This window comes from Ornithorhynchus anatinus, chromosome 10 (assembly GCF_004115215.2).
Source record: "Ornithorhynchus anatinus isolate Pmale09 chromosome 10, mOrnAna1.pri.v4, whole genome shotgun sequence".
Lineage (NCBI taxonomy): Eukaryota > Metazoa > Chordata > Mammalia > Monotremata > Ornithorhynchidae > Ornithorhynchus > Ornithorhynchus anatinus.
Window position 1 is genome coordinate 13,081,335 of NC_041737.1, and position 21,626 is coordinate 13,102,960.

General features: G+C 43.4%; 1 protein-coding gene across 23 annotated transcripts in view; it reads right to left on the bottom strand.

The window, feature by feature from the left end:
- Positions 1-21,626, bottom strand: part of DOCK9 (dedicator of cytokinesis 9) — a 221,118-nt gene that overhangs the window by 110,708 nt on the left and 88,784 nt on the right. For all 23 annotated transcript variants that reach the window (XM_007671952.3, XM_016228430.3, XM_007671924.3 and 20 more), the window contains exon 2: positions 8,727-8,843. In XM_007671952.3, the coding sequence (XP_007670142.2) occupies positions 8,727-8,843 (117 nt within the window). The remainder of the gene's footprint in view (positions 1-8,726; positions 8,844-21,626) is intronic.

Genomic DNA, 21,626 nt, shown 5'->3' on the forward strand with positions numbered 1-21,626 from the left:
TAATAATAATAATAATAATGTTGGTATTTGTTAAGTGCTTACTATGTGCAGAGCACTGGTCTAAGCGCTGGGGGAGATAAAGGGTAATCAGGTTGTCCTATGCGGGGCTCACAGTCTTAATCCTCATTTTACAGATGAGGTAACTGAGGCACAGAGAGGTGAAGTGACTTGCCCACAGTCACACAGCTGACAAGTGGCAGAGCCGGAATTCGAACCCATGATCTCTGACTCCCAAGCCCAGGCTCTTTCCACTGAGCCACACTGCTTCTCATAGCCACGCTGCTTCTCATAGATACAAGGTGATCAGGTTGGCCCATGTGGGACTCACAGGATTCATCCCACTTTACAGATAAGGTAACTGAGGCCCAGAGAAGTGAACTGACTTGCCCAAAGTCACATAGCTGACAAGTGGCAGAGGTGGGATTAGAACCCACAACCTCTGCCTCCCAAGCTGATGCTCTTTCCACTAAGCCACTCTGCAAGGCCTGGGAGTCAGAAGGACTGGGTTCTAATACTGGCTCCACCACTTCTCTGCTATGGGACCTTGGGCAAGTCAGTCCACTTCTCTGGGCCTCAGTTATCTAATCTGAGAATCTGACAACCTGATTCCCCTATGTCTACCCCAGCACTTAGAACAGTGCTCGGCACATAGTAAGCGCTTAACAAATACCAACATTATTATTATTATTAATCTGTAAAATGGGGATTAAGACTGTGAACGGCATGTGGGACATACACTGTGTCCAACCTAATTAGCTTCTATTTAACCCCAGTGCTTAGTACGGTACCTGGCACATAGAAAGCATTTAACAGATACCATTAAACACAAATACTAGTAAAGAAAACAAATACAACAATAGGGAAACCTTCTTCCCGCTAACACCACATATCTGCCTCCTTCCTATCGTCCTGGAGAAATTGTCTCCATGAAGTCATAAAGCCAGATGAGAGAAGAGGGAGGAAACCACTTCTTACCTCATCTGCTTTGTCTTTATGAGACCTTAAACCTTACTGAAGAAAAGACCAATGTTTCTAGGTGCTTTGAGTGACCCCAGTCGCTCTGAGGCTGCCTCTGGGGAACCATCACCATTATTTAAGCCAGAGGGTACTGATGATCTAGAATTAATGATCTGTACAGCAAGCTGCACTGCAGATGGCCCCATCACACCCTACACATTCATCTGTCACACACGCTACTTCTGCCCTTTTGACCACTTGATCCAAATCCCTCCCTTGGCCTATCAGCATGGCTACAATCTTGTCAGGGTTGCATTTCAGCTCCTTGGAGAAAGTCCAAAGTTCCATTTCAAACATTGGGAAAGCCAGAACACGGCATGTTCCAGGCCTAATGCAAAACAGATGTAGAGCTCCCCCTTATCCACGTACTTCTGGCACTGGACATATGCTGTCTAAGGATACATCCTCACCACCCCATGCATTTGCGTGTGCACACACACGGGCACGTGCATACACACACACACACGTGCACACCCACCCTAAACAGTTGCTGCTTCATCAAGGCTGAAACAAGCAAATGGACTTGCCCAGTGGCAGAATCCTGGGGCTGGGCCAGGAACCATGAGGGCAAGGGGAGAAGGAGCCAGAGAATTTATGTGCACTGTGAAACTAATTAATCCCCTGCAGATTAGGTGCACAATATGGAAATCAGCTTGCTCTGTTTGAACCAGCAGCTTGGCCATTTTTTGCTAGGGGGTTGAACGCTGCTTAGAGCTGGCTCACATGGAACCCCTTCCTCCCTCCCCGCACTGTCCGCTCCCTCTGCATCTCCCTCTCTGAATGTCGTTTGACAATCATCCATAGGCTACCAAAGCCATTCCCTCAGCTTCTTGAGATCAATCCAGCTCTCTCATTGTCTGAAAAATATCTCAAAATACACGACCCTCACCACTTGAACTGAAGCCACCTAAACCTTCCCCCAACTTCCGGATCAGTGGCATCACCATCCTGCCTACTTTCGCCCACAGTCTCGTGGGGACCTTGGTCGGCTTCCTGCTGCTCAACCACCACACCCGCAACCCCGTGAGGCTCCCAAGATTTCTTACGTATCGTCTCGAGGGGCCGAACCCCGTTAACTCCCATCTTCGCTCGCTGCCACTACCTTCTCTCGAGGATTCTATCCGTCAGGACCCAGTGCCAAGCCCTCGTCCTGCAAACGGGCTGCTCCAAGCCTGATCCACTTTGCAAGCCCTCTGTGCAATCGGTCTTTGACTTTCATTTACTTATTCATTTCTCTCAGATTTGCATTTTGGAAACTTGTCCGCTGGACAATAATTAGGTTAGTTTCTACTTCTTATCTTGATGAAGGACTAAACAAAGTGCTCTGGGAAATAAGATTCTCCAGTGAGGCTGACCACAGTGCTCTGCACGTAGTAAATGCTCAAAAAATACAACTGAATGAAAAAAAAGAGTCTCTCTCAGAAAGGAAAGGCCAGAAGTCTTGCAAATCCAGGCTAAAGCTTGGTTTAAGTCTTTCCCTATTCAAAGGAGCTGCTCAGCATTTTAGAGATGAGCACTGGTCTACTAGCCCAAATCAAGGAACAACTGATAAGCATTCTTTTCAGAATGCTGATTTCACTCATTTTACCGTGGGAGAATTTTCCAAGGGCAAGTTAGATAGTTTTTAGCTGCCTTTAAGCATTTTTGAACTTACTTATGAAACAAATTTGCCATATGCTCTCCAACACATCTTTTCATTGCTATTTGGAGGGGAGGAGCATCTTTTCTTAACTATTTCTGACAATCAGCTAAATGTCCTCTACCATTATTCTCAATCATCAATGGTATTTATTGAATGCTTACTATGTGCAGAGCACTCGACTAAGCATTTTGGAGAATAAAATAAAACAGAGTTGGTAGATACATTCACTGCCCACAATGAGCTTACAGTTAAGAAGTGGAGACAGATATTAATGAATAATTTATAATGTACAACTTTAAATTTACCTTCCATTTACTTTACAACCTATCTATTTTTGGAATAGCATTCTCCACAAAAAGAGCTAGTCAGAGATATAAACTGAAGGTTTCCATGGGCAGCGTCAATTCAGATAATGGCTTTTCCAGGTTTTGGGACCTAATCCAATTCCAGACAAGTCAGTTATCCCGAAAAACAGTGTAACAAGAAGTTATTTTGTAGACCACTGAATTTCAAAGGAGAGAGGCTTCGAGGAACTTATAAAGGAATAAGTTTAAAGAGAAAGCCAAAAGCCAAGTGTCCTGATCTTCTGGTAGCATCTTACAAAAGTGGCGTGAATGTTTAATTTTCAAAGGGACAGATAGGAAATGGGTTTGGGGACTTCCAAGGCTTTGTAAGTAACAGGGCAGGGTTTCCTTCTGAGGTCAGTAGTTTTAAGATCATTATCTGCCTCCTGTAAGTAAGAGAGGAAAGGAGCTAGGGAGGAAATAAAAATCAGGATGTTAAGGGGAAATGAATTAGCCACAATTTTCAATACAATGCTGAGAGACTCTGAAGATCTATCTGATTTTAAAGTTTCCAAATGTTAAAACTTTTCAGAGTTCTCCCAATAACTAATCACTGGACAGCACTTCTTGCCAATGAATAAAAGTGATTAATGCAGCATGAACAGGACAGATATTAAAAATTATATATAATACCAATACCTCAATTTAGCATTTTGTTTCAGAACTATCAACAAGGCATTTACTAAATTTGCCCTCCGTAACTGGTGCTGACAACTACAAACAACTTTTACTTTACCTTTTTACATTTTCAGGTAGTAAGTAAAAGAGAAATATGTAGATTCATTCAATGGTATTTATTGAGTACTTACTATATGCAGAGCACTGTACTATGCCCTTGGAATGTACAATTTGGCAACAGATAGAGATAATCCCTGCCCAACAACGGGTTCACAGTCTAAATGACTGTTGCCCCTTTTAAACACTTTACTATCATGGTCATTTTGGGGTCCATACCCTATCTTTGGGTATTCTTTATGCTATTCAATGCACTAGGAAGAACCATCCATTGCATATCCAAGACGACAAAAACACAAGAGGAAGAATTATAGTAGTTATTACACACTTAATATGTGCCACGAAACTGCACTAAGCACTGGGGTAAAAGGTTAATCAGATCAGCCACAGTTCCTGTGACACATGGGGCTCATAGTCTCAGCAGGAGAGAGAAAAAGTATTGAGGAAATTGAGGCACAGAGAAATTAAATGACTTGCCCAAGGTCACAAAGCAGGCAAGTGGCAGAGCCATGTCTAAAGCCCCACGTGGGGATCTGAGTATCTTGTATCTATCCCAATGCTTAGCATATAGTAAGTAGTAAGTGCTTAACAAATGCCACATTACTATTATTATTATTATCCGATCTCCTGCCTTCCAGGCCCATGCTTTCTCTTCTAGGCCACACTACTTCTAAAGGCTTACTCCTCAATAGTTGAAGACACGTTCAGGAGACAATTATAATGTTCTTGCCATTGGGTCTTCATTTTTCTGTCGTGATGGGAGTGTGATAACAGTGAGTAAGGAGCTATAAAGCTCCTTTAGTGATGAGTACATGGCTCTTGCTTGGTAGCATTCAGCACATCTTTGGCTCTCTCCAGCTTCAGTACTGCACCCGTGGTTGCACAAGTTTCTTGGCTTTGATTCTCAAATAAGTATCCTCTCCAGTTTCTTCACAACCTCCCCCACAATAATAATCATAAAAATAATACTGGTATCATGCACTGTGCTAAGCGCTGGGGTAGATACAAGATAACCAGATCCCACATGGGGCTCACAGACTAATTCCTATTTTGCAGATGAGGGAACTAAGGCCCAGAGAAGTGTAGTGATTTGGCCAGGTCACACAGCAGCCACGAGTCTTTTGCCAGCTGCACAGTTATGGCTGCATAGAAACGAGACCTGAGCCATTTCTCTTCTTTCTCTCCCCCAGTGCTGTGGAAGGAGCCATTTCTCATCTTCCTAGGAGTTTCTAACAGGTACTCTGCTCGGTGACAGAGGGAAAACTAAAAGGCATGTCTCTGTGGACCACAAACAGAGGTTTGTGATTTGGATTTGGGAGAGCCTAATGTTTCTAGAGAATTCCCTGCCTTCACTGCTCCTGATCAGTGAACCTCCTGACAGCCTTATCCTTATGCGAAGATGTCGACTGAAAAATTGGTCAACATTCAGCCTGTGTAGTGTCTGTTTCTACTTCATAACCAAAATAAAACCTAGGCCAGATCCACTTGCAGAAAACAACCTCACAAGTGTTCCATTCTTTGGGCTATATTTTTCCATAGTATAGTCTATTTTTTCTATCACACAGTTTGGGAAGCTGCTACCTTAGGGGGCACACTATGAAATGACCTATCAGGGACATTCATTTTCCAGCAGGAACATCCTATCAAGAACATCAGGAACATCCCTTTGGGCATTGGACATTTGCGACACCCTCAAATCCCACAGCACTTGTGTACACATCCTTAAATTATGTATCGTAAGTCATTTATTTACATTCTTATTAGACTTGTTGAGGACAGGAAACGTGAGTGCATTCTACAGGATGGAACTTGGAGCCCAAGGAAGGGATCTCTACTAGGTCACAAGATTCCCTGAGGGGGTTTCCCCTGTAGACTGTAAGCTTGTTGTGGCCAGGGAACATCTGCTAACTCTGTTGTACTGTACTCACCCAAAGGCTCAGTACAGTGCTCTGCACATAATAAGCATTCAATAAATACCACTGGTTGACTGACTAGAAGATTCATTAGTACTGTCATTTAGCAAAAATATTTCTTCCAAAATTATTAAGAATTAGTTGTCCCATGTGCCCACTTTTCATTCTGAGTGGTGACGAAGTTAGGGCAGGGTTTTAAGAGGAGAAAGGGGAGAAGAGAGGAGGAAAGTGGAAAGAGAAAAGAATGGACAGAGTGGAGGAAACAGAATGGGGGAAGGGCTTTGATAAAACATACTCCCTCTCCCTGCTGCTCGGTCTAGTCCTCCACTGTTGCCATCTCCTTCCTCCCCATGTCTGAGCTCCACAGTGCGCCACACACTCCTGGGGCTCCGGGAGTCCAGAGAGGTCAAGCCATCCACTTGCCCCGGTTGTCCCCAGTCTACTCCGACACCTAGGCGGCCCTCTGAGGGGCAGGAAGGGCTACTCTTCTGGAGCCGCTGTAGGAGCAGAAGCAGCCGCAGTTCTGGCACCAGCCCAAAACTGGCCACCTGAACCGTGTGGCTAAGACAGTGGCAGCGGGGGCCGGCAACCCAGGGCAACAAAGTGGCATGGAGACGGTTCCGTCCCACTGGTTTAAACTTGCAACACAGCTATTCCGGGACCACGAGTACGGTCTCGTCTCCAGCCGACAGCCCGAGCCTGCTCGACGGACTTGGGGGTGTGGCGGAAGGGAGCCCGCTGGGGCCACATCCTAATTTGGTTCTCCCTCAGCAATACCCCCGGCCCTCTTTTTTGTGTACGTGACTTGTCCAAGGTCAGCCAGCAGGCAATTGGCAGAACCAGGATTAGAACCAGGTCCTTTGCCTTGTAGGCCTGTGCTCTTTCCACTAGACCATGCTGCTTCTCTTTCTGGTTCAAAGGGATGGAGCGGTTAGCTATGGCTCCCAGTCTTGCCCAAAGACTGGGGGTTTGGCAAATGTTAATGTTAATGTTGGTATTTGTTAAGCACTTACTAGGTGCCGAGTACTGTTCTAAGCGCTGGGGGAGATACAGGGTCATCAGGTTGTCCCACGTGGGGTTCACACACTTTTAATCCCCATTTTACAGATGAGGGAACTGAGGCACAGAGAAGTTAAGTGACATGCCCACAGTCACATAGCTGACAAGTGGCAGAGCCGGGAGTCGAACTCATGACCTCTGACTCCGAAACCCGGGCTCTTTCCACTGAGCAAATGGCTTCGTCCTCTCCGTGCCCGTGTCACAGGAGGGACACTGAGGTTGGCAACTACAAACATAGGCCTTAAAATAGAAGGAAGGAATGAAGGTTATTTTGTTAAGTGGAACATTTTCACTACCGCTTTAGAAAATTGTCTTTAAAATATCTTTATCGATCCCCATACTTTCATCTAGGAGGCAGGGCTAACATGGGTTGGGAAAACTCCAAGAAAAGAACAGGAGAGCATGGTGGATGGCTAAATAAGGCAGAAGAGCTGGAAAAATAGGCAGACAACCAGCCCATAGGTTGAATTCTGCACACTCAAACATTCAATCAATTAAGCAATTGTACTTATTGAGCACTTACTGGGTGCAGAGCACTGTACTCAGCACTTGGTACTTGGTTCCCTGCCCACAATGGGTTTAGTCTAGAGGGGGAGACAGATATTAATATAAAGAAATTATGGATATGTACATGAATGTTGAGAGAGGAGTAAATAAAAGGTGCGAATCCAAGTGCAAGGGCTAAGAGAAGGAAGAGGGTGAAAGGGAAATGGGGGCTTTGTTGGGGGCAGACCCCTTGGAGGATATATAATTTTAATAAGTCTTTGAAGGTGGGGAGCGTGGTCATCTGTCAGATATGAAGAGGGAGGACAATTCAGGGAAGAGCCAAGAGGTGGTAGAGAGATCGGAGGGAGATCGGAGGTGAGGCAGATGCCCAGGGAACACTTCATATGCACCGTCACTAGATGAATACATAGGCTAGGGAATGTAGATTTTGACCACTCTGTCGATTTTTATTGTCAATTTCGTAATATGCTTTGAACAGAGTATTAAACAGCTGATAGAAAGACCACCCAGCTCATTCAGCCCTCCTTGCTTGTAGAGGACGGTTTTAGTAGCGAGACTCTCTTTCCCTAGGCACGGGTATGGTCGATGTCCAACCAACGCCCTGAAGCCTCAGATTTGAGGCATTCCCCCATTATCCAGGGAGCCTGGAGGCGCTCTGAGCCCACGGATTAGTCTTCACGCATATGCTTTGAGCCAAACCTCCAAAATGCAAATCACAGAGAGGGAAAACTTGAAGAAAACCCAGAGTTCAGAAATTCCAACCAGCTCAAGCACACTACAGTCTCTGGGGTCTGACTCAGTCTTGAAGGAGAGGGAGAAGCCAGAAGGCAGGCGCACCGGAAATTCACACTCATAGGCTCCAGGCTTTGACACCAGAAAACGGGGCTTCTAAAATCCTCATTCATGACTCAGAAGGCTCTCCAAACCTAGCTGTTTTATCCCCCTGCTTAACAAAGATTTAAGGGTAGGTGAACATAAGGTTATTCATAAGACCTCATCAGTTCAGAAAACATGCACTGCGACTTGTATTAGCATCACCAAAAACTAAGAAACAACTGCCCTCAATAGTGGGTGTGGCTGGAGAACAACAGCCTTGTGTGTCAGGGTTTTCCACTTAAGCAGCCAAGAAATCCAGGATTATGAAAACCATCTTCCAATCGTTAATGTGAATGATCGCAGTTGGTTTCACGTGTGAGTAGATGATTATACTCATCTTTCATTAGGAGCCGAAGTCCTCATGTTTTCAACAGGATCCATTCAGAACAAACAATACACAAAAGGGTGTTCACAAAGAACCACACCCCTGCTCCCTGAACCACTTCTGATGTTTGATTTTGTCATGGTTAAAAGGAGACCCTTTTCTAAAATTAAATGACTTGCCCAAATACACTGCTGAAGGACTAAAGCACACTAAAATATGATCTGTGATTCTCCACCTTTACCTTCAGACCTATTGTTTCTCAAGACAATTATTCAATTTCAAAAACTTAGCAAAATAAAAGCCATTACCTGGAAATCGTCATAGGGAAAAAGTAACATCTCCCTTAGAGCATCATTCAAGATTTGCGTCTTCTTCTGGACAATAACATTTTCATAGTCAAGCGGCTCGATTAGCTTTGGTTTCGCCTAGGAGACATAAAGAGAAATAATATATAAAACACATTGCAAATCACTACGTTTTCTGTAGGATAATCTAGAAAGTTATGTGATGCACAGGGGACGCATTGCGGCTAAGCGGCAGCGCCCCGATCTAGAAGCCGGAAGACCCGAGTTTGAGTCTGAGCTGTGCTGATAGCCTGCCGTGTGACCGTGGGTGAGTCACTTAATTTCTCTGTACCTCAGTTTCACCATCTGTAAAATGGGGATAATAATACCTGCTCTGTCTCCCTACCTCACAGGGTTGTTGTGAGGGTAGAGTTGAATGTTATGAGGGTAGAGTTGAACTAAGGTGAGAGTACTTTAGTAATAAAAGCGCTATAGCAAACCAAGGTTTTCCAGTGCTTAACACATTGCCTGGCACATAGTAAGTGCTTAACAAATACCATAATTACTATTTTCAAAGAGGGCACGAATCTGAAAAGTAGTAAGGTTCCTTGGCATTCCAGGAACACATGCTCCTTTGATTTCTGGATCACAGAAGGTCATAAGCACTGTAAGAAAAAGGGCGATCAAAGGTCTGGATCCATCATGTATGAATAAGGTCTCCTCCAGAAGCTTCCTTTCTTACCCTGTAGTGGCCATTTCTCTAGGCATGCCGGAAATGCACTGCAAAAACCAGTGCATGTCTACAGTGTCTACCCTTACACTGCCATTTCCAAATGCTCATCATTTAAATACCATCTCCGTTCTATCCTTCCTTCATGTGTCAGCCAATGGCACTAGGGGGAAGCCTCTCCGTGCCTGGAAAATAATAATCATAATAATAATGCTTTTGTTAAGCCTTTACTATGTGCCAAGCACTGTTCTTTGCACCTAAACATGTAGACACCAGCTGACTGGTCAAAACTCTCATGGTTCTATTTCCAGGTTTGGCAGAGACCCAGACCGCTTTTAAAGCCAATTGTAACAGGCTGAATGGGAGGATGGGAGCTAACCAAGTCTGTCTCTTCTTTCCGGCATCGTGGGCTGGAGATTCAGTACCCAAGATAGATTCCGAGATGGAGACTCCCTCCATCCAATGTGTAGGACTGACCAGGAAGGTGTGAAGGCCTGGATTGCTCTTTTCTTTTTGCCTCCTCCTTCCTCCAGCCACATAATGACATTGTATCACTACACTTACATTAGAGAGTTTTATATTTCCCACCTATGGCTATATTATATCTATCACCAAAGAACCCAAACCTATATGAACCCAAACGTGCACTCTTTGATTCTCATATGACCGTATCAAAAGCAAAAATGACAGACCCTAGGAGTCCTCTTCCAGTTTTTTCACCATCTTGCTTGATTGTCCTCCAAAACATAGTGTCCAAGAGTTAGACACAAAGAGAAGAGGTGGGTCAAAGAGAAAAGGAGAGCAGAGCAGTAACTAAATTAACCTTTTTTCTCTGAATTTCAGGCTTCTTAGCTTGAAAAGATATTAGTTGCTGTATGGGCTTCCTCGGGACAAGTAATAGCTTTCAAAGAATGAGCTCATGAAGAATTAGAAAACCTATTAATATAGCACACTAGAATAAGAAACGTAGACATTTTAGGTTAGTAGATTTTTTGAGCAGTATGGTTCCATAGTTTAGTTCTTGAAACTGTTTCTGAACAATTCAGAGATGTTCATTCTTGAACATGATTAAAGTGATAATTTTCTCCTCAACCTTTCTCTTAAATGATCACAAAAGTAAAAGTATCCCTATCTCAAGGAAACTACACTGGTATCATGTAAGTTTCACAATCATACCAGGGCACTCAAGAATGTAAGGAACACACATGATCTTTGGCTGACCTGTGTCTAAAACTAAGACGTGAAACACTGAATATTTACATTGTGACCATGAAAAAAGAATAAATAGAACAACAGTTAGTAGACATCTGCTTAATGTAAAAGATATCAGCTGAGCAATTAATATAACTTTAAAAATTATATTTCAAGGGAGGTATCAGTGTTTATGAGTTGTGAACATACATACACAGACACACACACACACACAAAATGCTGTATATTAATATATAAGCATGATTATAGGTCCACCCAGGACAGTTAACCTTCTTTGGTGCTATCCGTACATTAGATGATAACCTTAAATATTTATAGGGAAAATTCAAGGACTTTGGGTGTTCAGGGATCTAAACTAGGTCCGAATATTCATATTTCATGAAGAAAACTTGGGAAGGTCATAGAAGTACATGATGAGAGTGCCTCAATCTGCCTAGCTCACAAATAGATATTCCATTGCTTCTCCAAAACCCTAAATATAGACTAAATCTAAAATGTAATATTCTGAAAATAATCAATTAGGAGAAAGCTTTTTCTGGCTGGTCAGGGACCGGAGAGGGTGATTGGTTAAATGCCATGATGCACAGTTTTCTTAAGAACAAGGAAGATGTTCATGATAAAAACAAAATAAACAAACACTAAAACTGTTTCTACAAACAGTGGACACTAGAATTTCAACAGCTAGGACTCCATAGGAGAATCAGAACAGAGAACACTGTTCCTACTATGTCACAGAATGGGTTCATTTAGCTTCATCCCAAGTGCTTCCTCTTCTCTTTTACTGCTAAAATGAATGGGCACACACTCAGATTTATGCAAGACTTTATTCACTAGACCTCAGTATGGCTCTTCATCCAACCATCTTCTCCCCCCGGCCCCACGAACAAATACAAGTCCCTGTCTGATTCCCACCTGTGTAGTCTCTCCCAGCTCTTGGTACAGTGCTCTTCACATAGTAAGCGTTCAATAAGTACTACACTTACTATTACTCTTTCCTTATTAGAGGGAACTACAGATTTTTCTGACAAAAAAGATTGCTTTATGATACTGTCTGCTCACCCCCAACCTATGAAATGTGAAATGATCCGCCACGTTTCTCAAAACCTCCCCTAGAAAGTATTCCTAGCTTAGTATTCCTAGCCTAGGGGAAAGAACGTGGGCCTGGGGGTCAGAGGACCTGAGTTCTAATCCTGGTTCCACTAGTAGTCTGCTGTGCGACCTTGAGCAAGACATTTCACTTCTCTGTGCCTCAGTTCCCTTATCAGTGTGGCCTAGGAGATGGAGTGTTGCCCTGAGAGTCAGACAGATGTAAATTCTAATCCCAGCATTTGTCTGCTGTGTGAGGCAACTTCTCTGTGCCTCAGTTACCTCATCTATAAAATGGAGATTAAGACTGCGAGCCCCATGTGGGACCTGGACTGTATCTGTCCACATTAGCTTCTATCCACCCCAGCGCTTAGTACAGCGCCTGGCAAATAGTAAGTGCTTAACAAATACCATTGAAAAACAAAAAACAAAACAGAAAACCTATTCTCTCTGATACTTAGACTGTGAGCCTTACATGGGATCTGATTATCTCATATCTACTCCAGGGCTTAGTACAGTGCTTGGCACATAGTATGAGCTTAACAAATACTGCAATTATAATTCCAATTATTATTCCTTATAAACAGCCCCACTGGTATCTTTGAGTGACAAAATCAAAGGTAGGATTCCACCCAGGGGCTGAGCATCATTGAGAGATGATCTCCTCCAACCTGAACCCCCCAGAATACAGATTAGACCCTTCTCTAGCCCCTTTCTCACCCAGGACGAGCATCATATCCAGAGTGGCACTAGCAACAGAGACCAACGTCGGACTGCCTATGACTACAGGACTCAAAGCTCTCAAAACTCATTGAGAGTTTTGAAAAGGAGGCTAGAAGAGACAAGGATGCCCCCAGGACCTGCATCTGGTCTGCTTGTAGAGCAGGGCTGATGGCTTCCCCAGAGCCGTACTTCCTCAACGGGATATACTCCTGCGAGCAGGAACACATGCTGCAAGATGGCTGACAGAGATATCAGAATGTTTCTTTAGGATTCTCCGGCAGCAGAGACCACTGTGCACTCAGTATGTCACGAATTGATGCCGTCGGGAAGGGCCGGGGAATTGCCATTGAAGCAGCGTGGTTTGGTGGCAACAGCCTGGGCGGGAGTCAGAGGTCATGAGTTCTAATCCCGTTTCCACCACTTGTCAGCTGTGTGACTTTGGGCAAGTCACTTAACTTCTCTGTGCCTCAGTTACCTCATCTGTAAAATGGGGATTAAGACTGTGAGCCCCACATGGGACAAACTGATAACCTTGTATCTATCTCAGCGCTTAGAACAGTGCTTGGCATATAGTAAACGCTTAACAAATACCATTATCATCGACATCACTATCACTGACAGTGGCTGAAATTAGGGCTGGGGGCTGTTTTTGTTTTTTGAAAGAAACTGAAAGGAAGAGAGAAGGAGTGTTGCCTAGTGCATACAGCAAGGGCCTGGGAGTCAAAAGGACATGGGTTCTAATCCTGGCTCTGCCACTTGTCTACTGTGTTGCCTTGGGCAAGTCACTTTACTTCTCTGTGCCTCAGTTACCTCATCTGTAAAATGAGGATTAAATTCCTGCTCTTCTTCCAACTAGAACTGTAAGCCCCATGTGGGGCAGGGGTTGATGTGATTCTCTTGTATCTAACCTAACACTTAGTACAGTGCTTGATTCAAACTAGGCACTTAAATTCCACAAGTATTAAATTATATTAGAAAAAATTTTCAAACTTCAGAATGTCCAAAGAACATGGGCCTTAGCAAAAAAAACCAAACAAAACAAAAAAAACCCAACCATACACTCCTCATCAGCAAAGCTAGTCAAAGTTGGGCTTGACAATGTGAGTTATAAAAATCAAAGATGATGCCAAATAATGTTCGATATTTATATAACACTTTACAAATACATAGGGAATTTTACAAGACTCTTGGGAGAGAATTAAGTGTAATACACAAGCTTAAGATGACGATGAAAATAAGTCCAAGAGAGAATGAAGACTGAAGCCAGGAACTCTTGGCTCTAACTCCCTGCTCTCTCATGGGGAGCACTTTTTAAAAGATAAACCCTCCCTTACTCATTCACATTTCTGAGTTCGCCGGGGAAAGAGCTGCCTAATTCATCTGTTTAATTTCATTTTTGAAGGCTTATGCTTGGCTTCTTCCTCCCTCATTTGATTAAAACCGGGTTATATAATTTCCAACTGGACAATGACTGCCCAAAGTAATGTTTGGTGAATTCACTTTTTCCAGATAAATATGGATTTGCTATAGCTGAATATATATTTCTAAACAGGTGCCTTTGGAATGTTTACTAATGGGATATACACTGGAACAGACTCTAGATAGACTCCGCTTTCAAAAACCATTTGTTTCACTTAAATGAAAAAAAAAATGCAAAAAGGCAGGAAGCTATGGAGCACGTTTCGGTGACTGCCGCCTGGGGTTTCTGGGCTTAGATTGGCTCACTGGATCATCCCTGCTCCGTAGGAGCTTTCGATCTTAAGGCATGCAGCAGTGACAGGGAAGTACCCAAGGAAGTTCAAACAAAAGACAAAACCTACAGGAAATTGTACCTCAAATGAAGAAAACAAAGTCATTCGAAGGCCAAACCCTAAAATAAAGAACCAGACGGATATTTACTTGACACAGAATGGACGGAGTTGAATATGGGCATTTTTGTCTGGTATGTGTTAAGCACTTTATATGTGCCAGGCACTGTACTAAACACTAGCCTAACACAAGTTAATGAGGTTGGACACAGTCAAGATCCACATGGGGCTCACAGTCTTAATCCCCATTTTACAGATGAGGTAACTGAGGCACAGAGAAGTTAAGTGACTTGACCATGATCATATGGCAGAGAAATTGTCCCTGTAGACATTACATCTAAAATTTGCAATTAGGCAAAATCAACCTCTGCTTAAAAAGTATAGAATCTCTGTCACTCCATCTCCTTCCTCAGGGTAGAAGCTAAGATGGCCATTGATCCATTTTAGAACAGTCAGTCCAGAAGATCCAGGCTGAACAGGACCCTGACTGTCTTTCCTTGGGGTATTTTTATTTTAAGCACTGTTGGCTGCTCCCATTCAGTGCTGTGGCTCAAAGGCAGTGTCCCCCATGTAGAAAAGAACCCAATGGCTTTAGAGCGTCAGAAGTGGGTCAGCCACATGTTCAGCCACTCTATGAGTTTCCGCAAACTTTCCATGTGCCTCTTTATCACGACCCCTGTGGAACCTAAGTAATGTAGTTTAAGAAACATAGTGTACATTTATGGCTTCTACTATGTGCTGTGTAGCCCATAAACACTTTGATAATCACCCCAGCCACACAGTACCTATCTAAATACTTTTATATTTGGTTTCCCCTATTGATAAGCACTTAGTAAATTGCTTTGCCACAGTAAGAGCTTAATAAATATGGTTCAATGAATGAATGAATAATCTATCCCCTGAAGACTGTAAGCTCCTTGTGGGAACTTACAGAAATCTTGTCAACCATCTCGTTGTACTATTTTCCCAAGCACTTAGTACACAGCTTTGCACACAGTAAACACTCCATTTTTATTAATGGTATTTGTTAAGCATTTACAATGTGCCAGGCACTATACTAAGGGCTGGGGTAGAAACAAGTTAATCAGGGTGGACACAGTCCCTGTCCCACATGGGGATCACACTCTTAACCCCCATTTCACAGATGAGGAAACTGAAGCCCGGAGAAGTGAAGTGACTTGTCAAAGGTCACACAGCAGACAAGTGGCGGAGCTGAGATTAGAACCCAGGTCTTTCTGTTTCCCAGTGGTGTGCTTTATCCACAAGACCATGCTCCTTCTCAATAAATCCCACTGGTTGATTCTGGATCAACAAAAGGGTGTGTCTGGTAATCCTGAGTGCCCTCCAGGTCCACCTTAGTGGAGGAAAGGGAGCGGGAGGCTGGTGTCCAGCACCAGCCCACAGTAGGCAGGGAGGGGAACACACTGAAGCCGGAGCTACTGGGAAGGAACATGGAGCCAAAGTCCAGGCTGCTGCCTTTGCTGGCCTAGTACAAAGAGCCCGGGCCTGGGAGTCAGAAAGACCTGGGCTCTAATCCAGGCTCTGCCACGTGTCTGCTGTGTGACCTTGGGTAAATCACTTAACTTCTCTGTGCCTCAATTATCTCATCTGTAAAATGCTGATTGAGACTGTGAGCCCCATGTGGGAGGTGGACTGTGTCCAACCTGATTAGCTTGAATCTACCCCACTACTTAACAGTGCTTGACACAGAGTAAGTCCTTAAATACCATTCCTTATTATTAAAAATGTTGGTATTTGTTAAGCGCTTACTATGTGCCGAGCACTGTTCTAAGCGCTGGGGTAGACACAGGGGAATCAGGTTGTCCCACGTGGGGCTCACAGTCTTAATCCCCATTTTACAGATGAGGTAACTGAGGCACCGAGAAGTTAAGTGACTTGCCCAAAGTCACACAGCTGACAAGTGGCTGAGCTGGGATTCGAACCCATGACCTCTGACTCCAAAGCCCGTGCTCTTTCCACTGAGCCACCTCTGTCCCTCCCTGCAGCCACCATACCAAGCCCCAGCCTCCAGAGGTAGGCTCAGACCACAACCTGAGGTCCAAAGGATTTTTAATCTTCCAAAATCCCAATCCACCATTTAGCTTGGTTCGATGGATCTTGGATTTTGATCCCTTCTCAAAGCAACAATCTCTGCCGAAACAGTGAACAGAACTAAAGAGATGCCGGTGAAAAGGGCTATCACATCCATTGGAAAATCTAAGATATCAATAGATAGTAAGTATTCTTTCTGCTATTTAAGTGTTAGTGTTAAGCTTTTCCAAACCACAAAAAGACAACTGTTTGCCACAGAGTCAGCTGGGCAGTGTTGGGATTCTGTGGAGAATGCTAATGAAGACAGGGAGACAAGATAGGGCTGTGGAAGTATTACTGCATGCCTTGTGCCCAGAGAGTCACGTGAAGAAGAAAGTCGACTGGAACAATTCTCCTCATAAACACTGGACCCGAAGTGTCCTCTTGATGGTGTTGAATGAAGGGTGGGAGAAGGAGAGTGAGAGAGAGAAATGGGGCTTGGAGGGGGTTGGGTAGGGAGAAGAAAGAGAGAAAGTAAAGCATGTGCACATGCAGAGAGAGAGAGCTAGTGAACAAATACAATGCTACGCTCATGACCACCTGAAAACATAGAGCATGGAGTTCAAATTCTGCCCATCGCTTTGAGTAAATGTGAAAGGTTAACATCAGATGCCATCAACAAAATTGTAAAATTCATTCTGTTTCTGGTTTAGCCTCGGCTATTTCATTTCCACTTCCTTCTCCCCACTTTTTTTTTTCCTCTTGAGTACCATGACCTAAAAGTCTCTGCACAAATGTGTATATAAATTCAGTTATTTTTAGAAAGTCTCAGGCAAGAATGCCAAGAAAGAAATGAGAAGGCTTGGAAAAAAAAGGCATTAGGGGCTTGCAAAGAAGTTAATTTCTTTTATGCTATTACTCTGAAAAAGAACTCAGTGGAACAGCCACAGTTCGAAACTCGTATTCCCCAAAAATAACTGGAGCACACTCAATGCTCAGGCATATGCTTGCCCTGAAAACAAAATGTGCAGACCTCTATACGGTGAAGTGGCAACACACCTGCTTTAAATGTATGCACACTTAGAGCCAAAAGGAAATTCCCACCACACTAAAATTCCAGCATTTTGGAGAAGCATCAACCTGATTACTCTCTTTCCATTGCTCATCTAACAGCAATGGCTGAAAGGAATTGGAACTACACTATCTCTGTATGCACATAAGGTTAATGGAGAGAAAAAACAATGTTCGGAATTCACTGCACCAAATGGCATATCACTACACAACTAAACCTTCCTGGGGGCAGGATGAGAAGTCAAGGTCCTTAACGAAAAATATTCTTCCTTTGGGTATTGCTTCATACAATAAAAAACGGGCATCTTTTCACTATTCTAATATGCAACGGTGGCTGTCAGCAGGAATTCACAATTCTTTTCATCTTACAGTTTTACTTTTTTTCCTCAATATGGAGAGGTGGCATGATCTAGGATAAAGTGCATATGGGTGTGCTCTGCACACAGTAAGTGCTCAATAAGTACCACTGACTGATTGATTGGGAGTTATGAGATCCAAGTTCTAGTCCCAGCTCTGCCACTAGACTACTTACCGTGTTACCCTGGCCAAGTCCTTCACTCTTCTGTGCCAGTTTCCCCAAGTGTAAAATGGGGATATGATACCTATTCTCCCTGCCTTTTAGACTGTGAGCCCCATCTTGGGCAGGGATTGAGACTGAAGTGATTACATTTGACCTATTCAAACAGTTAACACACTGTCTCGTCACATAATAAGCACTTAGTGGCACAGAAATTATTAATGGTTCACTAACAAAATCAACAGTAGAGATATCTAATGAGCACAGATAGCTGTAGACTGGAAACTCTTGTGGATTCTCTTCCTTCTCTGAGAGAACCTCTACCTGTCTGTGTGCAAGTCACAGACCCTGATTTGTTTCCAGAAAGCATGTGTTAAGAACTAATGCATGTTCTGTCCAGCCAGGATTGCTCTGTATGGGTTTTGGTGCCGTATAACAACATCCTACCTCTGGCATGGAATGCCCCCCCCATATCAGACAGATAATGCCCTCCCCGACTTTAAAGCCTTATTGAAGGCACAACTCCTCCAAGAGGCCTTCCCTGACTAAGCTCTCCTCTTCTCCCATTCCCTTCTGCATCACCCAGACTTGCTCCCTTCATTAATCCTTCCTCCCAACCCCACAGCACATACGTATGTATCTGCAATTTATTTATTGATTGATTTATGTATATTGCCTGTCTCCCCCTCTAGACTGTGAGCTCATTGTGGGCAGGAATGTGTCTGTTGTGTACTTTACTCTCCCAAGTGCTTGGTACAATGCTTTGCACACAGTAAGCCCTCGATAAATGTGACTGACTGAATATGCGTGTTCTCCCTGCAGACCTTATCTGTCAGAGCAAACTATCACCTGAATCTCCCCAGTGAAGGTCTGTCTTGTTCTCCTGAATTGTATTTTTCAAGAGATATAAAACTGTCGTCAGTCCCAGTAAAAACTGGGCCAAATCACCCTAGGCTTGGATGACCAAATCCCTGCCCAGAATCTCCCCAGGAGTCAGTCTGGCTCTTCATATGGACTGACCATGTGGGTCTTGTTTGGTTACATTATTTTCCAACTAACTAATATGGTGGCCAGCAGCAGAGAAATTTACTGGGCACAAATAGCCAGAGACTGTAAACGCTTGTGGGCAGGGATCGTGTCTACCAACTCTGTTGTCCTTCCCTGTGTTTATAATACAGTACTCTGTACACAGTAAATGCCTGATCAAACCATTGATTGACTTTATTTCCATGGGGTAGTCGGAGCTGGCAAAGTTTGGAGGAGTTTGGGCAAACGTCCCTTGAGAAGAGCGCTCAAATATTCTTCATTTGCAGTGGCTGCCGCTCTTTCCTCTCCAATTCCCTCAATTAATACCAGACTTAACAGGCTCAATAATGCTTTGTAAATAAAGCATTTTGGGGAAATACTGGTCCAGGATCAGTGTGGTGTGATCAAGGACCAATATACCCGAAGATGCTTTACAAGAATTTCTCGTTCTAATGCTCTTCTCTGAGCACTGTTCCACTGGAGGGCTACAGAATTTTAACACCAGTGGCCCTTTCAGAACTTTTGCATTTCATTATAGCGGGCCTTCATTGTTATGCATGCGTTGAGAATAGCTTGTGATGGGCATACATTAACCAGCTGTGCACCTGCCAGGCACCAACATACCCAGCTGTTGTGTTATGAGTTGAAGTTATCCCCTCAGCTAGTAGTAGTAGATGTCCTTGGTTTGGAAGATGATGCTATGGATGAGGAGAACTCCAGCCAGATCACAGCTCTCCCTCATATCCAAAGCCTTCCTAATCAGTCGTATTTATTGAGCCCTTACCGTGTGCAGAGCACTATACTAAGCACTTGAGAGAGCACCACATAGAGTTGGCAGACATGTTTCTTGCCCACAGCTAGCTTACAGTCTAGAGGAGAGAGACATTAATATAAATAAATTACGGATATGTACACAAGTGCTGTGAGGCTGAGGTGAATACAGGTTGCAAATCCAAGCTTAAGGGTGATGCCGAAGGGAGTGTGAGAAGAGGAAATTGAGGGCTCAGTCGGGGAAGGCCTTTTGGAGGAGATGTGCTTTTAATAAGGTCACGAAGGTGCAGAGAGTGGTTGTCTGTCTGTCGGATATGGAGAAGGAGGCCATTCCAGGCCAGAGGCAGGAAGTGGGCGAGAGGTTGGTGGTGAGACAGACAAGATCAAGATACAGTGAGTAAAATCCCACCTCTTCTGGGCACACTGCGATCGCCTCACCCCAACTCTATCCATACATTGCATCCCATCCTTGGCATTCACATACCTATGTGGATTTTCATTTGTATATTTATTTGCATATTCAAATATTTATTCAACTATTTCCTCCTGATATGTTTATACTATCTACTGATACATCCTTGTTATTCTTCCATTGCTCCCTATTTGTAAATAACTCCTTTGTTTGTCTCCCTTGATAGATTGTAATCTTCTAGAGGGTAGTAATCATGTGTCTGCTTCTGTTTTACTCTCCCAATTGCTTAGTACATTGATTTGAACTTGGAAGATACTCAATAAATAGCACCGATGATAATGTTCTGATGTTTACGGACTCAGATGAATATCAAATCATCTTTTGACACTGACAATGATTTTATATACACGAATAATAATAATAATAATGATAGTGGTATATTAGGTGCTGGGGTAGACACAAGACAACCTTGTTGAACACATCGTGGCTCAGTGGAAAGAGCATGGGCTTTGGAGTCAGGGCTCATGAGTTCGAATCCCAGCTCTGCCACTTGTCGGCTGTGTGACTGTGGGCAAGTCACTTAACTTCTCTGTGCCTCAGTTCCCTCATCTGTAAAATGGGGATTAAGACTGTGAGCCCCACGTGGGACAACCTGATTCCCCTATGTCTACCCCAGTGCTTAGAACAGTGCTCGGCACATAGTAAGCGCTTAACAAATACCAACATTATTATGTCCCTGTTCCACATGGGTTCACAGTCTAAGTTGGAGGGAGAACAGATATCGAACCCCCAAACTGAGGTACAGACAAGTTAAGTGATTCACAAAAGGTCATATAGCAGGCAAGTAGCAGAGCCAGTATTAGAACGCTGGTCCTCTGACTCCCAGGCCCATGCTTTTACCACTAGGCCACACTGCTTCTTCCCATAATTATGCATATAAATGTGCATTTCTTAAAAAATCAATAATCTTGAATTATTGGTACATATTTTCATAATTACTTAATCCCATAAATTAATGGTGGCAATTATATTTGCAGTTTAAGTCACTATTTAAAAATCTATATGCTATTTTCGATTTGGGGGATCATGGGAATGAATTAATGCACTTCATATTTTCCCTAAGGGAAACTATATCTCTTTTAGCTCTTTCACAATCTATTTTCCTGTAACCAATTAAGAGTGCTAACAAGGATTTTTCCAGACTGCACATTTTTAAATTTTACCTACAATTAGTCTTAAAATGTTTCTTTGTTCTTCTTAGGTGACTCCCTTAGATCACTGGAAAGAAAATTCCCTTTTTGATAACTTCGAGTCCAACATTCCAATCATATAATTTAGTCAACTTGTTGGTGCTTGACCATCCCCACTCTATCAAGCAAAGAGCCTGCCTGCAGGAGATGCTCATATTAGTGGATCTGCCCCATTCAAGTCAAAAACCAATATAAATTGATAATAATTGTTTTTGTTAAGCCCTTATTATATGCAAGCACTGTATTCAGGACTGGGATAGATACAAGATAATCAGGTAGAGTAGAGC